This window comes from Lathyrus oleraceus, chromosome 3, assembly GCF_024323335.1.
Source record: "Lathyrus oleraceus cultivar Zhongwan6 chromosome 3, CAAS_Psat_ZW6_1.0, whole genome shotgun sequence".
Classification (NCBI taxonomy): Eukaryota; Viridiplantae; Streptophyta; class Magnoliopsida; order Fabales; family Fabaceae; genus Lathyrus; species Lathyrus oleraceus.
Window position 1 is genome coordinate 93,321,977 of NC_066581.1, and position 18,457 is coordinate 93,340,433.

General features: G+C 34.0%; 2 protein-coding genes across 4 annotated transcripts; one reads left to right on the forward strand and one right to left on the reverse strand.

Annotated features, from left to right (window-relative positions):
* The first annotated feature begins 8,604 nt into the window (after window positions 1–8,604).
* Window positions 8,605–10,703, forward strand: LOC127125572 (BTB/POZ domain-containing protein At3g05675). Its single transcript, XM_051054350.1, has 3 exons — window positions 8,605–8,796; window positions 8,876–8,939; window positions 9,149–10,703. The coding sequence occupies exons 2-3, from the start codon at window positions 8,928–8,930 to the stop codon at window positions 10,460–10,462; spliced, it is 1,326 nt and encodes a 441-aa protein (XP_050910307.1). The 5' UTR covers window positions 8,605–8,796; window positions 8,876–8,927; the 3' UTR covers window positions 10,463–10,703.
* Window positions 10,704–11,579: 876 nt separating this feature from the next.
* Window positions 11,580–15,767, reverse strand: LOC127125571 (BEL1-like homeodomain protein 1). 3 transcript variants are annotated; one of them, XM_051054347.1, is made up of 7 exons: window positions 15,492–15,767; window positions 15,037–15,097; window positions 14,830–14,896; window positions 13,789–14,635; window positions 13,084–13,457; window positions 12,779–12,839; window positions 11,580–12,686 (listed from the first exon to the last, which is right to left on the reverse strand). In XM_051054347.1, the coding sequence occupies exons 4-7, from the start codon at window positions 14,590–14,592 to the stop codon at window positions 11,901–11,903; spliced, it is 2,025 nt and encodes a 674-aa protein (XP_050910304.1). In that variant the 5' UTR covers window positions 14,593–14,635; window positions 14,830–14,896; window positions 15,037–15,097; window positions 15,492–15,767; the 3' UTR covers window positions 11,580–11,900. The 3 variants fall into 3 exon arrangements, with proteins under 3 accessions (XP_050910304.1, XP_050910305.1, XP_050910306.1); XM_051054348.1 differs by lacking the exon at window positions 14,830–14,896 and having other exon boundaries at window positions 15,492–15,754; XM_051054349.1 differs by lacking the exons at window positions 14,830–14,896; window positions 15,037–15,097 and having other exon boundaries at window positions 15,492–15,754.
* Between the last annotated feature and the right edge of the window lie 2,690 nt (window positions 15,768–18,457).

Genomic DNA, 18,457 nt, shown 5'->3' on the forward strand with positions numbered 1-18,457 from the left:
TTAGTGTTGCAAACAAATTTAAAATTTTATGTTATAAATCTACTATAATATACTTCAATATCACCAACATCTTATAAATAGAATATATATATATATATATATATATATATATATATATATATATATATATATATATATATTATGATGTGTTAATTATTATATTTATTGTGTGTTGTAATTTACTTATAGTATACCATAACCATATCTAATGATTAACAAATATAAATACATTATTATTATTAAAAAAATGACCATAACTAATTATTAGCAAATATAATAATAATCAACACAAGTATTTTGATTGAATATTACAGTTTCATGATTACATTGTGCTAATGAAAAACGGGTAGGCCCAAGTTTACACATGTATATATAACAATATATTGGGGATTAAGGTTTCAATATATTATTTTTATGAAAGCATCTCCAATGGTGAAGTTCGGATAATGCTATGTTCCATCTCCTTCAAGTAGGTATGTTTTTTATGCATTTCATTTCATAACAAATCTTTCTTTCCCTAACTCTCAAATGGTAGTCAATGTCTAAATTTGGTCTACAGATATAGTAAATTAAAATGTCGATATTTCTTGTATGATTGATGCATCTAAAATCTAAATTCATTTTCACTGAATTTTTTTACTGTCACTGTCGTTGCAGTAACCCCCATGAAGACGTGATGAGATATGTGCGTAGGATACAAAAAGAGGTTGATGAAGAGCAAGATAAAAAAAAATTGAATCTCTCATAAAAGATGATTTTCTGGATGAGGCATACAACATAACTGATTATAGAAGTGATGTAGAGTGGAAGTCCAACATAACAAAAGCTAATATGTTAGGACAAAATGGTCTGGTATTTCTATATAAGATTGATTATGGTTGATTTTTTTTAATAATTCAGCTTGATAGTTTATTGTGTTATGTCAGTTTTTGTAGTATATTCTAAAGGATGTATCAAGAAAATATTTTGGTAGAGAGTAAGATTCAATAAAGATGGTAGATCTGAAAACTGGCAAAGGATATAATTGTATCATCTATAGGGCTAGAAGGGATGACTATGAGAACAAAATTGGGCACAGATGGTACAAGTATGCAAAAGAGAAAAAGCTTGAATCAGAAGATTTGTTGTTATTTAGCATGACTCCCTTTTCAAATGTGATGAATGTCCATTTGGTGAAAGGTTGATGCGTTGGTTTGTTGCTTTATAGATATAAATAAAGTTTTGGTTGGTTTTGATGTTGTATAAGTTATACAATCAAGTTATGGTTGGTTTTTATGTTGTATCTATTTGTTATGTTGTCATGTGGTTATACATGCCATGTGATTTATTTCGTCTATATTAGTTTTAAGATATCCAGTCTTTGTAATGAAATTATTGTTGTATGATGTTATATACTTATGGATAATATCAAACTAATATATGTTTGTATTTTAGTTATTGAATTTGTGTTGAAATTTAAAATTATTCACTCGTGTATGTCTGTATCGATTACATATATCATCTCATACTGTATATGACATAATAATATGGTAGAAAACACTTTACTTCTAAATATATGAAAACAAACAAATCTGATGGGAAAGAAGTTGTTCAAAAATGATATAATTCACCAATTGTGTGAGAATTAAATATAAATATTGAAATAAAACTAAATTGCAGTTAAGTCAAAATTAATACATGAAAACACTTATTAAATGTATACTTTATAAGTTACATTCTACACATTTTCAAAAACTTATTTGAAGACAATATTGGTGGTAGTCGTCAACTTCTTTAAATTCCTCTAACTGCTCACTTGTATCAATGTTACTTAAATTCCTCTTTGTGTTTCCAATATAATTAACAGATGCATCAAATTAAATCTAACATGAACATAAATGAACTATATTTTGAGTATATATTCATATTGAACACTATATGTATATTGAACATAACCAATTTTGACATGTAAAAATGATTTAAAACACAAAACATATGAATCACGTATGTTCAAGAGCAATGTATATAGCAATGCAGCAAGTAGAAGCATCTATACCACTTTTGTAATAGTATATAAAAATTAAAGTATCAAAGAGAACTTAAATCAATAACTAATAAACACCAAACCATCAGTAATTGCACTCAATATAAAGTTTATGTAACCTAGAAATTCATACACAAACACATCAGAGAGGATATAGTTGTTTACATGATTTGAGCATATGCACTATTGTAATATTTGTATATCTATTAATAATAAGATATCTATGTTGAATTGTAATTCCTTGTGTTGAAGCAGGTTGCTCAACAGAGCAAGGAAGTATCCACCCACCTAGTGTTAAGTAGTGTTAGCTATTTTGGGCTGTTATAGTTTTGGGCTTTGGCTTGAGGTCCAAGTTAACCTAAATCTATAAATAGAGGGAGTAACCCTTATTTTTGTAATAGAGGTGAATAGAGTATTCACAACACTTGTAATTCACAGTATTTTGCAGTTGCAAAGTGAATAAGAAGTTTTCCACAGTTTGTGGGCAGAGAGAAACTATGCAGAATTTTATTACTTTTCTCCTTCATCATTCTTTACTTTCTTTCTTTCTCCATTGTTCTTCTCTTTTCGTTGTTATTTTGTGGGTAATTACAATCTTTTTCATCAAGATTGATTGAAATTCTCCATAGATTTTAGGGGATTTCCAACATCTGGTATCAAGAGCTCCGATTTAATCGATTCGTGGGAAGAAAATCACCATGGCAACGAATCATCCAAATAGGCATTTTCCAGCAAATCTTCCGATTCTCAAGAACAACAATTATGAGAATTGGTGCAAGCAGATAAAGGTTGTGTTATGTTATCAAGATCTTTGGGATCTTGTGAAGGAAGGAGTAACAACGCTTGCAGAAGCCGCGACAGATCAAGAAAAGGATGCACATAAAGAATTGAAGAAGAAAGATTATAAAGCTCTCTTTATAATCCATCAACGTGTTGATGCAGATAACTTTGAAAAGGTTAGTGATGCAGAGTCAGCGAAAGAAGCATGAGAAATTTTGGAGAAATCGTTTGGAGGCACGGAGAAGGTGAAAGAGGTGAGGTTACAAACTCACAAAAGAACGTATGAATTACTTCAGATGGAAAACAGTGAAAACATAACTGATTTCTTCACCAAGGTTACGAAACTGGTGAATCAAATCAAGGTATGTGGAGAAGTGTTGACATCAAGATTTGTTGTTGGAAAGATCTTGAGGTCGTTGGCTCCAAAGTTCGATCACGTGGTAGTAGCCATAGAAGAGTCGAAAGATTTGTCAAAATTGACAAAGGAAGAGCTTCAAGGGACGCTTGAATCTCACGAACAAAGAATGGCTGAAAGAGATGCAGGAAAGTTGAAGAGTGATATGGCTTTGTAGGCTCAATCAGCAAAAGAAAGAAAATGCAAAGGAAGCTGGAATGGAAACAAAGGCAGAAGAGGCTACAACAATTCGACTGGTCGAAATCAACAAGAAGGAAACTGGTCGAATCAGAGAAAACCCTGGAACCAAGGCAACCAAAGAGGTGGTGTTGCAGGTAGAGAAAGAGGTGGTGGTCAAAATCCAGACAAGAGTCACATTCAGTGTTACAATTGTCAAAGATATGGTCACTATTCTAGTGATTATCCAGAAAAGCAGAAAAATCAAGAAACTTATGCAAAGCTAGCGAAACATGAAGAAGAAGAGACGTTGCTGATGGTTACAACAAGAGAAGAAGAGAGATTCATGGACCATTGGTACTTGGACTCAGGATGCTCATCACACATGTCTGGAAGAAAAGATTGGTTTGTCAACATAAAGTCATCAATGAAGAACATGGTGAAATTTGCAAATGACAACACTCTAGTAGCTGAAGGTGTTGGTGATGTTCTGATTATAAGGAAAGATGGCAAGAGGTCAGTAATTTCAAATGTGTTGTACACACCAGGCATGAAGAGTAATTTGCTCAGTATAGAGCAGTTGGTCAAAAAGAACTACAAGGTGTCGATCAAAGACAAGATGATGAGAATCCTCGACTCAAATGGAAGGTTGATCTTGAAGGCTCTAATGTCTCAGAATAAAACCTTCAAGATTGAGCTTAATGTGATGGAGCATAAGTGCCTTGCAACAGCAGCCAGCAGAGATGAATGGATATGGCATTATAGGCTTGGTCATCTCAATTTCAAAGACATCCGAGATTTGAAGAGAAGAAATATGGTTTTAGGATTACTAGAAATCAACATTCCAAACGAAGTCTGTGAAGAATGTGTGCAGGCGAAGCAACATAAGAACAACTTCAGTAAGGATGCAGGAAGCAGGTCGAAGGAAATTCTTGAAATCATATAGTCTGATGTATGTGGTCCTCTCCAGGTGGATTCGATTGGAGGTAATAAATACTTTGTTACATTCATAGATGATTTCATTCGAAAACTATGGTCTTACCTGGTCCAGAAGAAAAGTGAAGTGATAGAGGTATTTTCCAAGTTTAAATCTATGGTCGAAAGACAGAGCAGTCGAAAGATCAAGATTTTGAGAACTGTTGGTGGTGGAGAATATGTGTCGAAAGACTTCAATGCATTATGTGTGAAAGAAGGGATTATGCATGAGGTGGTGCCACCGTACACTCCATAACAGAATGGAGTCGCAGAAAGGAAGAATAGAACCATTATGAATATGGTTAGAAGTATGTTAAAAGGCAAGCATCTACCCAAAGAATTATAGGGAGAAGCTGTGTCGACTGCGACATATATCCTGAACAGATATCCGACGAAGAAGCTAGAAGGAATCACACCAGAAGAATGTTGGTCTGGTGTCAAGCCTAGCTTGAGTCATCTGAGGGTGTTTGGATCTATAGCACATAGACATGTGTCAGATCAGTTGAGAAGAAAACTTGATGACAAGTCCAGTCAGATGATCCTGATAGGATATCATTCAACTGGAGGATACAAGTTGTTTGACCCAGTGAATAAGCAAGTAATGATCAGCAGGGACGTAATCATAGATGAGCTTAAGGAGTGGGATTGGACTGAGAATGTCAATAAAGATTCAGTGAGAATATTTTGTGATGAACCAACTAGTGAAGTCGAAAGAGAAGTTTGACAGGAAGAAGTCAGAGGTGAAGCAGGCCCATGCAGACCTCAAAGAATAAGACACATGCCTGCAAGGTTGCAAGAATGTGTGATTACATCAGATGATGTGGTCGATGAAGAAGGTGAGCTGGTACATTATGCTTTCTACGCAGATGTCGAACCTGTCAATGCAATTGAGGCATTGAAAGATTCGAAGTGGATGAAAGCAATGGACGAAGAGTTGAAGTCAATCGAAGTCAACAACACTTGGTCACTTGTCGAATTGCCCCCAAACAAGAAGTCAATTGATGTGAAGTGGGTATACAAGGTGAAGTTGAATCCCAAAGGAGAAGTGACTCGACACAAGGCGAGACTTGTGGCGAAAGGATTTCTTCAGAAAGAAGGAATCGACTTCGATGAAGTTTTTGCACCTGTTGCTAGGATCGAAACAATCATGTTGGTTGTTGGTCTAGCAAACATGAACAATTGGCAGATGTGTCAGATGGACGTGAAATATGCATTCGTTAATGACCCCTTAGAAGAAGAAGTTTATGTTGCACAACCAGCTGGGTTTGTGAAACATGGCGAAGAAAGAAAGGTGTACAGGCTGCATAAAGCCCTGTACGGACTTAAACAAGCTCCAAGAGCTTGGAACAAGAAGATATATGGATTTCTAAGGGAGAAGGAATTTTTGAAGTGCAAATATGAACATGGAGTATATGTAAGAAGAAGCAAGAATGAATTTCTTATACTATGCCTCTATGTTGATGACCTGTTGATAACAAGTAGTTGCAAGAAGGAGATCGAAGACTTCAAAGGTGATCTCAACAAGGAATTCGAAATGTCAGGTGACATTTCATATTTCCTTGGCATCTAATTCTACAAGAGTGGCAGAGGTTTGATGATACACCAAAGAAGGTATGCATGCGAAATTCTCAAGAGATTTGAGATGCAAGATTGCAACCCAACTTCGACTCCAGCTGAGCCCAGATTACAACTATCGAAGGATTCAGATGAAGATGATGTCGACCCAACCCAATACAGAAGACTTATTGGGTCACTTCGATACCTGTGTCATACAAGGCCTGACTTAGCATATAGTGTAGATATGGTGAGTAGGTTCATGCAGAAGCCAAAGGTATCACATCTAGCAGCAGCGAAGAGGATACTAAGGTATCTGAAAGGAACTCTCGACTATGACATTTTGTTTCCTGCAGCTGATGAAGGAAAAGAATGCAAATTAGTGGGATACACCGACTCAAGTTGGTGTAGTGATGCTGAGGATCGAAAATGCACAACTGGTTATGTGTTTATGCTAAGTGGTGCACCGGTTGCTTGGAGTTAGATAAAGGATCCAGTAGTGGCGTTATCGTCATGCGAAGCAGAATACATAGCTGCTTCTCTTTGTGCATGTCAAGCAACATGGATGGTGAATCTGGTCGAAGAAATAACAACAAAGAGTCATGGAGCAATTACCATGAAGATCGACAACATGTCAACTATCAATCTGGCGAAGAATCCGATAGCACATGGTCGAAGCAAGCACATCGAGATGAGGTTCCATTATCTTCGAGAGAAGGTAGCAGATGGGAAGATGAATGTGGAACACTACAGAACTGAGAATCAGATTGCAGACATCATGACGAAGGGAGTGCATGTCGAAGTGTTCAGAAGGCTAAGAGCTATGATGAATGTAGATAGCTTAGACACAATGAATTAAGTGGTGTGTTGAATTGTAATTCCTTGTGTTGAAGCGGGTTGCTCAACAGAGCAAGGAAGTATCCAACCACCTAGTGTTAAGTAGTGTTAGCTATTTTGGGCTTTTATAGTTTGGGGCTTTGGCTTGAGGTCCAAGTTAACCTAAATCGATAAATAGAGGGAGTAACCCTTATTTTTGTAATATAGGCGAATAGAGTATTCACAATACTTGTAATTCACAGTATTTTGCAGTTGAAAAGTGAATAAGAAGTTTTCCACAGCTTGTGGGCAGAGAGAAACTCTGCAGAATTTTATTACTCTTCTCCTTCATCATTCTGTACTTATTTTATTTCTCCATTGTTCTTCTCTTTTCGTTGTTATTGTGTGGGTAATTACAATCTTGTTCATCAAGATTGATTGAAATTCTCCATAGGTTTTGGGGAATTTTCAACAATCTCTAGTTTAGTTGTGAACTTATACTAAACTTCCTGTTATAAACAATGCAGTCAATTATTCAAGTGTTATTGCATATGCAGGAAGAAACCAATTGTATGACATGGAAATTAATCGCAAACTAATTATAATCCACATTTCAACTTAATTAATGAGTATTAGTCTTTATATGACATGAATCCTCAAAAGGTAATTCTAGAGATAATATTAAAAAAAACTCAAATACTTGAAATTCATATAGCATAAAAGCAAAACAACTCACTTCATAACATTAGATATCCAGATGTTGTTTACCATAATAAAAAACAAAGGCAAGATGAAAAGCTTGATAAACCATTATACTTCAAAGATTGTTTAGGTTGATCACCAACCAACTCTAACTACACAACTTAAACTAACAATTTAATTAAAAAAAACATCTAGCAGTTTTGTTAAAAAATGATACTAAAGCTTCATTTCTCCTTTTTGACATCCTTCAACAGTTTTGTAGAGGACAACTGAATGTTCTCCAATCATATAGCGATTCGTTTGTAGATCTTTTTGACGAACAAACATATAAATCCCAAAACATAACAATGAAATATTTGTTGTTTAGATATCATCCCTCTGCAAAAAAATAGCTTAAACAATGAAGAAATTGCCTTTAAAAATTCAAACTGTAATGTGTAATTACATGATACCTTCGAATCAATCACCACCATTTTCAAATATTCTTTGTTAGTCATGGTTGTAACAGACCACAAATCTTTGATTCTAACAACAATCTTCCATAAATCCTTAGAATCATTCATGTTCTTAATATCATCAACTGGGTGAGCCATTCTAAAGTGTATAGAAACTACAACAAAAACATGAATCAGACAAATTTCCACAACACATATTTAACCAAATTTCATTTGAATGAAAAATTGAAACAAATGAGCGAAGCACGAAGAAGGACGACGAAGGAGGAGGAAGAAGAACAAAGCATGAAGAAAAAAGAAGCATACCAACCTGAACGAGGGAGAACGGGCGTGACCATCATCGTTTTGACGATTAACCGAAACATCGGAGGAAGAAGAAGCAGAACGATGGAAGAAGAAGAGAAGCATAAATAGTGAAGTTGAGAGTGAGAGTGAGAGGTTTCATTAATGATATAAAGAATGCATAGTGTGCAGTGTAAATTAAACTCTCAGCATTATAATAAAGAATGCATAGTGGGTTCTGTAAATTAAATTATATATTATAAATCTAAAATGTATTCGCGTATTCTATTGAAAGTAGTTAAAAAAAAATGAATGTAATAAAATTTAAATTTTAATCAAATAGATTGAATTGTGGAGAATGTCATAAACTTGAAAGAGCATACTTGTCTATTCAATATCCTAATCTTTTATAATTTAGATATTAGATAGATTAGATTATCTATGGCAAGTTGGCAACTAATAGCAACAATAACAACAATACACAAATATAAAGTAGCAAATGGGTTACAACAACGATATATGGTAAAGAACCAGAAGTACGCAAGCGACAGAGCAACCCAAAAGCTTACTAAGATCTCTCTCTTTCTCTCCCTCATCGTCCCCAACCGCACCTGCTGATTTCCTCTAATCATCTTAGGGTTTTACTCCATTTCACACTTTCAAGATCCATTCGCTCTATCTTTCATAACTCTAATTCTTGTTTTTCCATTATTTCAGCTACTATGCCATTTTCACTCAATCTTGCTTCATCATAGTCCTCTTCATTTCAATGGCACCTACTGTAAGTTTTCTTTTCCATCTTTCTTCAATTATGTAAAAAAAAAAATCAATTTTTTAACTATTCAAGTGTAACTGTTGAATTGAAATGTGGCCATAAACTATGAGTTCAACAATACAAGACTTTGATTTATTACTTGCTTCCTATGTTTATGGTTCAAGATTCTATCTTATTTGTAATTAGTAATTAGGTTGTGATTTTCTTTAATTAAGGATAAAGAAAGCAAGATTATCCCTGTAATCGGCGAGCAATCAACTAGCGATGTTGTGGTGAGGCTACGGACGCAAGAAGGTCGAGATGAATGGATGTATTGTCACTCGGCGGTTCTTGTAAAGAATTGCAAGTATTTTGCTGACCGGCTTTCTGAGAATTGGCCAACTTGTCAGATACTTGGTTCGCGCAACTGCGTTGATGTTAATTGCCAAGAATCGGATTTTGATTACTATGTGAATGTTATTAGGGTTTTGTACATTGTCGATGATGATTCTTCGGTTGATGATTTGTGGCTTGGTGTGAGAAATAATCTTGGGATTTTGCAAGTGGCTGTTGTGCTTGATTGCCCGAAAATTGTTGCTGCGTGTGTGAGTTACTTGGAAGCAGTGGCGTGGGAAGAGACTGAAGAGGAGGAGATATTGAAAATTGTACCGAAAATGGGATTACAAGCAGAGCCTATCCTAGCTAGAGTTCAACCGGTTAACGAGGTAGCTATCAGGAACGTCTTTCTTTCGGCGTTACGCTTTGTTATGTCGTCCCCTCCATCGACGATGAATGATCTGAAATCTTCCGCGCAAGAGCAACTTGATTACATGCTAACTGAGGATGATGATGCCCCTTTGTTGATTGCTGATGATGACATAAAACTTGAGGTAAAAGAAGGTGCGAAAAGACTATTTTCCGGGTTTAACAACTCATTGATACATTTGTTCTGTGGTTCAACAGAATCACTTTCTGAAGCAGGGAACGTCTCGTTGTTTCGATCCTATTTGAATGATTTGTTTTGGGTTTGTCAGATATTGAGTAAGTTGGAAATAATGAGAGATTTTGTTGAGTGTTGGTTTGATGCATCAGAAAAGATTGTCAAAGTACTCAAACAAGAAAGTTCTACAGCTGAAATCGTTGAGTTAAAGTTGCGAGCTGTTGAGATAACTTCAAAAGTTGTAGAGGCAATTGCTTATGGTACTGTTATACTGCCAACCGCAAAGCGTCTTCAGGTTTTGAAACTGTGGCTTCCATTTGTCAGACTTGCAAAACCAATGATTGATTCTGCCATGATGAATTCTGAGAATGCCGTGTTACCTAAATTGGATGGGGAAATGTGGCCATCCATGGAATCCAGTTTTGTCTCTATCATTCTTGCATTGCCATCAGGGGATCAGGCAGTGCTTTTAACTGAATGGTTGGAAAATGCGCATATCCGGTATCCAGACCTGACTGAGGCATTCGAAGTATGGTGTTATAGGTCCAAAGTTGCTAGGAGAAGACTATCGTTGCTAGAGGATGATCATGTTATGACAAACTCAGTTTGATGAGTTCCCGAGTTCTGTTCCTCAAGATTAGAGTACTAATCTAAAATTCCTGCCTAGTCAAAGGCGTTCAGAAGAGAACATCTTTTTTTTTGCGTGTGAATGGAATATTTTTTGTAGGAGGCATCTATGTTGAAAATGTCTCCATCTCCATTCACATTACATCAATGTAAATTTCTTTGCAGAATATGTAAAACAGTATAGTTCTAACTGTGAAATGTAGAGAATGTATTTTTGAAATGAATTGATTTCTGAGTAAGCAAAATAGTGCATAGCCGAAAAATACTAAATGAATGATTTTGGTTGATCTGTTTGAGTTTCATGGAGATGTAGCTCAAGTCGGTTAGTGTTGCATGGTTTACCAACCTCCCAACACAACATAATAAACAGTATCATGTCCTATGGTGTTTGTTTTTTTGTATAAAAAACTGAAAACTGGATCTTAACTTTTGACAGGAAAGGAAAAAGGTGAAACTATTTATCATAGAACATTTTCCTTAGTCCTAAGGATGCAACCTTTTTGAGTTGCCAAGAATATTAAAGTTAAAACTTGTGTCACAATGTAACCTGCAAGAGCAAGAGAATTTATGTAGCTGCTTGACCTGAGACATTTTTGAAACTCTGTTACAAGTTGCTACTGTGCATAGCAGAAAAGAGAGTTTGGATATCAATAAGGAGTTTCTGGTACAATAACATTAGGAGCTGTTATGTAGGTATAAGATAGTGTGTAACTCTTTCATTTATAAGTAGTAATTTGATTGCTATATAGGTCAAAGACTATCTTCGTCCCACATCATGCGGAGAGTATTCCAAATATGCAGCCTAAGGACCGACTAATCCTACCGTTTACTAGCGTTGATTCAAATGAATACAGAGCAAAACTCTATATAGACCTTGAACTGTCTTAGTTTGCATGATTACAAGATTTCGCACCACAGATTTTGCACAAAGCTATTTAAAATCAATTGACAAAGTATCAAGAAGAGGAACACAATATCTCATGCTAGCCAAATGGTCTGCACAAATGTTGTATAATCTTCAAATCAGCTTACAACCTGTTACTCAAGAGTTCTTTAAAATGTAAATGGCAATTTGATTCTTGTTTATTCAACAGAAGATATTGCACAATATCAAAACAATATATTCCCAATCAAATATATATTGGTATGTATACCAAATTAAAATTTATGACACCAACCCATCTATCTCATCCCACCTATAGAACTTACAAAAATAATATACAACCTCAACCATATACCATCAAATCCTAAGCTATATCTAAGAATTCAAATGGTTCTATGCAGAGTATAAACCTATACTAAAGTAAAATCCTTTCTTTCTCTTTACACTACAAATTTCCAAATACTCCCTTTCATGAGAGAGTGATAATAAGAAGAAAGAAATTTCAGCAACCACATTGCTCACCCTTTTAATGTCTTATTTATGCCACAAAATCAGGCAATAATTGTGCAGCAAACCTTTTTGGATTTTGCATGTTGATACTCTCATATTGAGGAGAAGAAGTGTTTATGGAACCAAACTCATTTGTTTCACTTATATCAATGTTTCTTCCTAGTTGAATGTTTTGGTTTGGTAAAAATGTTTGATGATTTCCTTGTATTGAATCAAGACCAAGAGTGAGCGAAACACCGTTACTCGAAAACCTTGGTGCGAATTGTTCTGAATCAAACCTACCAATATCGCCAATCGGGTATTGTCCAAATCCACCTATGAAATTTGTTTGGTTTCCCATGAAAGAGTAACCATCTCTACTTTGTCTCTCATCACCAAATTTCAGCTCATTGCTTGCCTCATTGTGTTTCACATCAATGAAACTATTAGGAGTATGCATGAGTTCATGGTTCCTCGGTTTTTTAGGACTTGTTTGAGGTATACCTTCTAGTTCCGACGATCCTATGAAACTGAAACCTGAATTGTTCCGAACATTTCCAACAAGTGGTGATGTTTGTGGTCTAGAAACAGAAACTATTTGAGTTTCTTGGTTTTTTGAAATGTCTTGTGTTGAATTGTAGCCTTTAGGTTCTGTTTCAGAGGTAATAAGAGCTTTCTCTTGAGAGGGTGTAATTTTCATTGAAGAATCTTCATTGCTCTTGCTTGATTTATCATCTGATGCATTCAGTTCATTCTCTTTCATTTCTTCCAAGTACATTTCTTCTACCATTGGCTTCCAAAGTCGAACTCGGGCATTTATAAACCAATTCGAAACCTGTTACAGTTCAAATCAAATTTTAGTAACAACTTGAATATCAAAATAATAATAAGAAACAAATTGTTCATATAAGAACTAGTATTGGTTACCTGACTCCTAGTAAGTCCTGTTTGTTTTGCAAGCATGTGCTTGTCTGAGTCCTTGGGATAACTGAAACAAATTTCAGTAAAATCAGCATTAATTATTAGAGGATGATTAACAAATATAAGATAGATGTTGCAACTTATTAGCTATTCACAAACCGCTGAGTACACTTATCGATAACTCTACCGGTGTTGAGTTAGTCAGAGTCATAAATATCTTTTCGAATGTAAAAAATAAGTCATATCGTAAAAATAACACTACTTTTTAGTAATATATAACCGAGTTAGAATTAGAAAATTATTGTGCTTACGGGTGAAGGAAATGTTCAAAGAGCCAAGCACGAAGAACAGAAACAGATCTTTCAGGCAATCCTCTTTGGGGTCTCCAAGCATTATGCTGGATCATTCCCAACTGTTGTAAAGCACGTTGTTGACGCAATTGATGATCAACATATTTCAGCCTTGAACCTTCTATTTTACCTCCAAAACAATCCTCTTCTCCCAAACTCTTATTTATAGCTCTAACTTGTCCTGTTATTGCATCTTTCAAACACCGAAATTGCTTCGAAATTGTTTGCAGTGCGAGGGCAGTGTAGGCTCGGGCGGAACCGATCCCGGCCGCTTGCTCGAAGGACGAAACCACAACCTCCATTTGGTGGTGGTACTGTCTGTATCTTTGCTCCACCTTCAACCAATAAATAGATAGTTATTTTGCATCAATAATATCATGCATTCACAACTGTCAACTGAGCTGACTTAACGGGACGTTGCTTAAATTAATATTATGGATAACTTTATATTTTTCAAGGTTGAATGATGATAAATAAGCATAGTAAAGAGCAATGATTGCACCACCACCAACTATTATTGACTAAAATTCACTATGTTTGAGAACCTTTCATTCATACAAAATTTCTTTTTCATTCATCTCATTTATTGCTATAGTACTATTTCAAGAGTAGTTTAGCATCTAGGATTAATCACTTAATTAGTGTAATGAAGAAATTAATTAATACCTCATCAAGCATTGTAATTAGCTTAGCTTTCTTCATCTGTATTTCTTGTCTCTCCGCCGTTGATAGCTCGGAGCTACGCTTCCCGCCACTTCCCTCTCCGCCGCCGATAATTGAATCATCTCCTCCACTACCAACTCCCGACGATTCTCCGATATTCATCTTGTTCTTCTTCCCCAATTCAACACCACTATTCACATTCACAACCTCTTCTAAAAGCTCATGCGCCGCCCTCAAATACTTCGAACTCAGAACCTGAATCCCGGAATTCCCGTTATTAGTAATACCGGAAGCCGGAGACGGCGATCCGCCGCCGGAAATACCTCCCGCCTGACCTTCTCGAAAAGACATAAACCGTGCCGGCTGCGAAGATAGGCTCAAAGACAATCCTTGCTGAGCGCGTGGTGTCTCACGCGCCGCCGTGGAAGGGTCAATCGTGTTCCACTGATTGTACTGCATGTGCGGAAGGAAGCCATGCAGCGAAGGAACAACCTCGTGGTGGGCGTGGATTTGATGTTGGTGCTGGTGCTGGTGGTTGAGCGGTATGCCGACAAATTGTTGTGTGTTGGAAGGTGGCGCGTGAGGTGAGAACGAGTTGTTTTCAGCGGCAGTCGAGTTGAGAAAAACATAGTTCCCCGATGCCGCCGCGTGAGAAGGTGGTTGAGATTGAGGCTGTGGCTGCTGTGTCGTGTCTGAGTATTGTATATAACCTGGATTCATGAGAACAAGCGTTTGAAGTCCGTCGGCACCGCCGCCGCCGCCGCCACCAGATTGAATTTCAGAATTTCCATGAAAGTACGTTGCCATTGATTTTTTGAGTATAAATATATTGCAGTTTTTTCTTACTTCACTGAAAAAAAAAAAGAAAAAGAAACAAGACAAGTACGTTATTAGTAGTTACAATAACAACCTTTCATATTCACATCCAACAAAACACAACACAACCACATGTTCCAACACAAACATTAAAAAAAAAAAACAAGTACTTCAAAAACACATGCAATTGTATTCAACTTTTTTTTCATCACTATCCCAACCCCGTACCTTTGCAGATCAACCCATGAACTCGATGTTGATTAATAATTTCGAAACAAACAATGAAGAAACGAATCTGCAAAATCAAGTTTGAAATCAACCAGCGTAGTTTCTATTTTGTGCATGGTTTAAAGTAGAAGATGAGATAATAGATTTTTTACATTTAATATATATATAGGTATAAATTATAATAGTAGTATTAAATATGCTATATACCTGGTGTGAATGATATTGAAGAACACACGTGGTGGTTCATGTTGTTTTGAAATCTTGAAAACTGGAAAGAGAAGAAGAATATGAATAAGAATAACCCGAAATGAACCTATGAGGAACAGATTTTGGACAAACATGAGAAGAAGAGAGGAAAAACATAGACAAAGCACACGCGCGCACAGTAATATTATACTCTCGACTCAACCACCAAATTGAAAAGAAAAAAAAAACATATAAAATCAAAAATCACATGCGAACATGAACATGAACATAAACATGAATATGAAATCTATCTAACTATAAAGCTCTTTATCAGACACACAGACACAGACACAAATCTCTGCAATTTGAGCATGAACTGAAAAAGGAAAGAGTAGGGAAAAAGATACACATCTTTTATATTCACCTAGAGTTTACTTGTTTGAGTGAGTGTTTTTTTGAAAGAGAATTCTATATACCTTTGAATAGATCGGAACAAGGTCAAATCATGTGATGCAAGTTAAGCATAAACAAAGAAAAGCAAAGAAACCTTTGATGAGTAACAGAGAAAACTTTAGAGAGAGAGAGAGAGGGTTTTGTGAAGAGAGAAATCTATATAATGAAAAAGCAATCAAGGTGTGTCAGAAGATACAAACAGATGAAAAACGAGGAAACGTCTCCTTCTACAATGCTTAATAAAATAATTAATTAAATATTTTTTTAATTAAGGAGAAACTGAAAAAGAAAGAAAAAAATGAAAAAGGAAGGAGGAGGATGGACAAGAAAACGGGTGGAGGGATCTTATTGCTCAATTCTCCATTAAATATCTTTTTGTCGTTTTCTTATTTTTAATATTTAGGTTTTTCTTATTAACTTATTTGGGAATTTTTTGTGGTTGGATGCCACAGTTTGAAGATAAAGCAATTAAATTGCTAAGGAATACAGAACCAACCACCCAAACACCAACTTTAATGCCTTCATAGCTTAAATTATATTTCCTTCCCATTTTTTCTAGTTATATTAAATTCATTCTAATCATTATGTCTTATTTACTTAAATTTTATAATTTTTAATTGTATAAAAATTAATACTCCCTCCAATTCTTTATAAGTGATACTTTTTTGAATTTTTTTTTATTTCTTTTTAATTGTCACTTGTAAAATTACCCTCTAGTATTAATTGCAATTTTGTCAACATTATCCCTAGATAATTATTATAGAGAGAGAAAAAGTAAAGTGAATGTAATACTCCCTCAGTTCCTTTTTAAGTGTCATTTTTTGATTTTTTGCACATACCAAGAAAGCTAATCATTATTGTTACTTTTTAAACAATAATTCTCTTTTACCTATAATACCCTTAATTATATATTACATTCATTTTACTTTTTCTCTCTCTATAATAATTACATAGGGGTAATTTTGACAAAGATACATTTAATAATACCTTGAACTTTGCAAGTGACACTTAAAAAGAAACAAAAATTTATCAAGAAAGTGACATTTAAAAAGAAACGGAGGGAGTAAATAATTAAGGGTATTATAGGTAAAAAAGAATTATAATTTGAAAAGTAATAATAATAATTAGTTTCCTTGGTATGTGTAAAAAGTCAAAAAAATGACACTAAAAAGGAACGGATGGATTATATTATAAGTTGAAACTTCAACTTTCAGAAGTTTTTCTTATAATTTTATAATTAATTTTTATTCTACATAATCATTGTATGCCACATAATTATTTTTAATTATTTTTAAAAATAAAAAATTTAAAATGAAAAGTTTGTTAGCATATAATAATAGTAATAAAGATTGAGTTTTATTTATTTTTCATTTTAGTTTAGTTAATATTATTTTACTAACAACATAATTTTTTAAATTTTCATTGGTTTAATTAGTAGGTTAAATTATATTTTTGGTCTATTCTTTTATTTGATTCACTAAATAAATACTCTTATTTTAAAATCAAATAATTTTAATCTTTTTCAGACTCTTTGATATTATAAATTGATAAAATATTAGTTTTTTAAATTATATTTTTTATTTATAATATTCCGCAAAAGATTATTATATATATGATGATTTGTTAAATTTCACCTGAAAAATGAATATCTCGTCAATTTTATCAATTTTAAATATAAATATTTGTAAGAGAAATTAAAACTATTTGATTTAAGATGGGACTGATTTCGTAAATCAAATAAAATATGAAGATAAAAATATAGTAATTAAGTCTAATATGTATGATTGAGTAATATGAATGTAAATTGCTGATTTATAGTTCAATTTTTAATATTACTATTTATTTATATTTATATATTAAAACATTATTAATATTTATAAAATAAAATAAAAATACAATTTTTATATACTTTAGTAATTCCTTTTATTTATGACTTCCATAGTAATAATTACAAATAGTCACTATTGGAATTCACCCAATAATTTAAGAGGTAAAAAGTATAATTTGAAAAAGAGAAAAGAAAAAGAGGGTTTTGACAAAAGAAAAGGGTCCCAATCAAGTGCATGTATGATGTGTATATGAATCATGACTCATGACCCCCTTAATAAATGGTCCCATTTTGGCTCTCATGCATCACAACTATACTTTGCAGACATCAGCAAAGCATAATGATCAATAAAATTAAAAATTTGTGGGTCATCAATTTGTTTAAATTATTCATATTTCCACTTAATTATTCTCCCTCTCTTGTTTTCTTATCCTAAAATACCCTTCATTTCAAAATCTTATCTCTTTAATTAATTTTTGACCACACCCAAAGGATAACTTACTTAACTCATATATCTAATTAATTATTTAATTAATTAACAATAAACCCTTTGAAGGTTGTTTGAGGTAATCTCATGATTTACATGGAAAGACACATATTAAAAATCATATGAATTTCAAATGTCAATTTTTCTCACTTTGTCAAAATAAGTTTTCAATCACAATCAGTAACTATTATTGTGTAAGAAGGAGCAGTGACAAATTTTAGGTGTATGATGTTAATAGGACTAAAATTTTGTAAGTGAGGGACATTATTCTTAATGTAGCTATAGGGTATTATGTATATCTATCTATCAAGAAAGCAATACAATAGTAGGTGTTATTTAATATACTATTTATAAATATGTGTATATATATATTTATAATATGGTGGTATATTTTTATACTTACAAGCTGTCATTTTCATTGAGATCAATGTCAATTTATTTCATTTATACATCCATTTGGATTCTTTCATGAAAACTCATTGGAACTTTTTGTTGTTAATCTATATTGTTTCAGTTTTCACAGCTAGTAAAAGAACATACTGACACTATGAAAACGAGTGTGAAAAGGTTGTGCTTAGCAATTACTCGTGAATATTCATGTCAGAACCTTGAAAGTAACTAGTGTCGTAGTAGTACTATTTTTGTTGTTGACAATTACTATACTAGTGTACTTG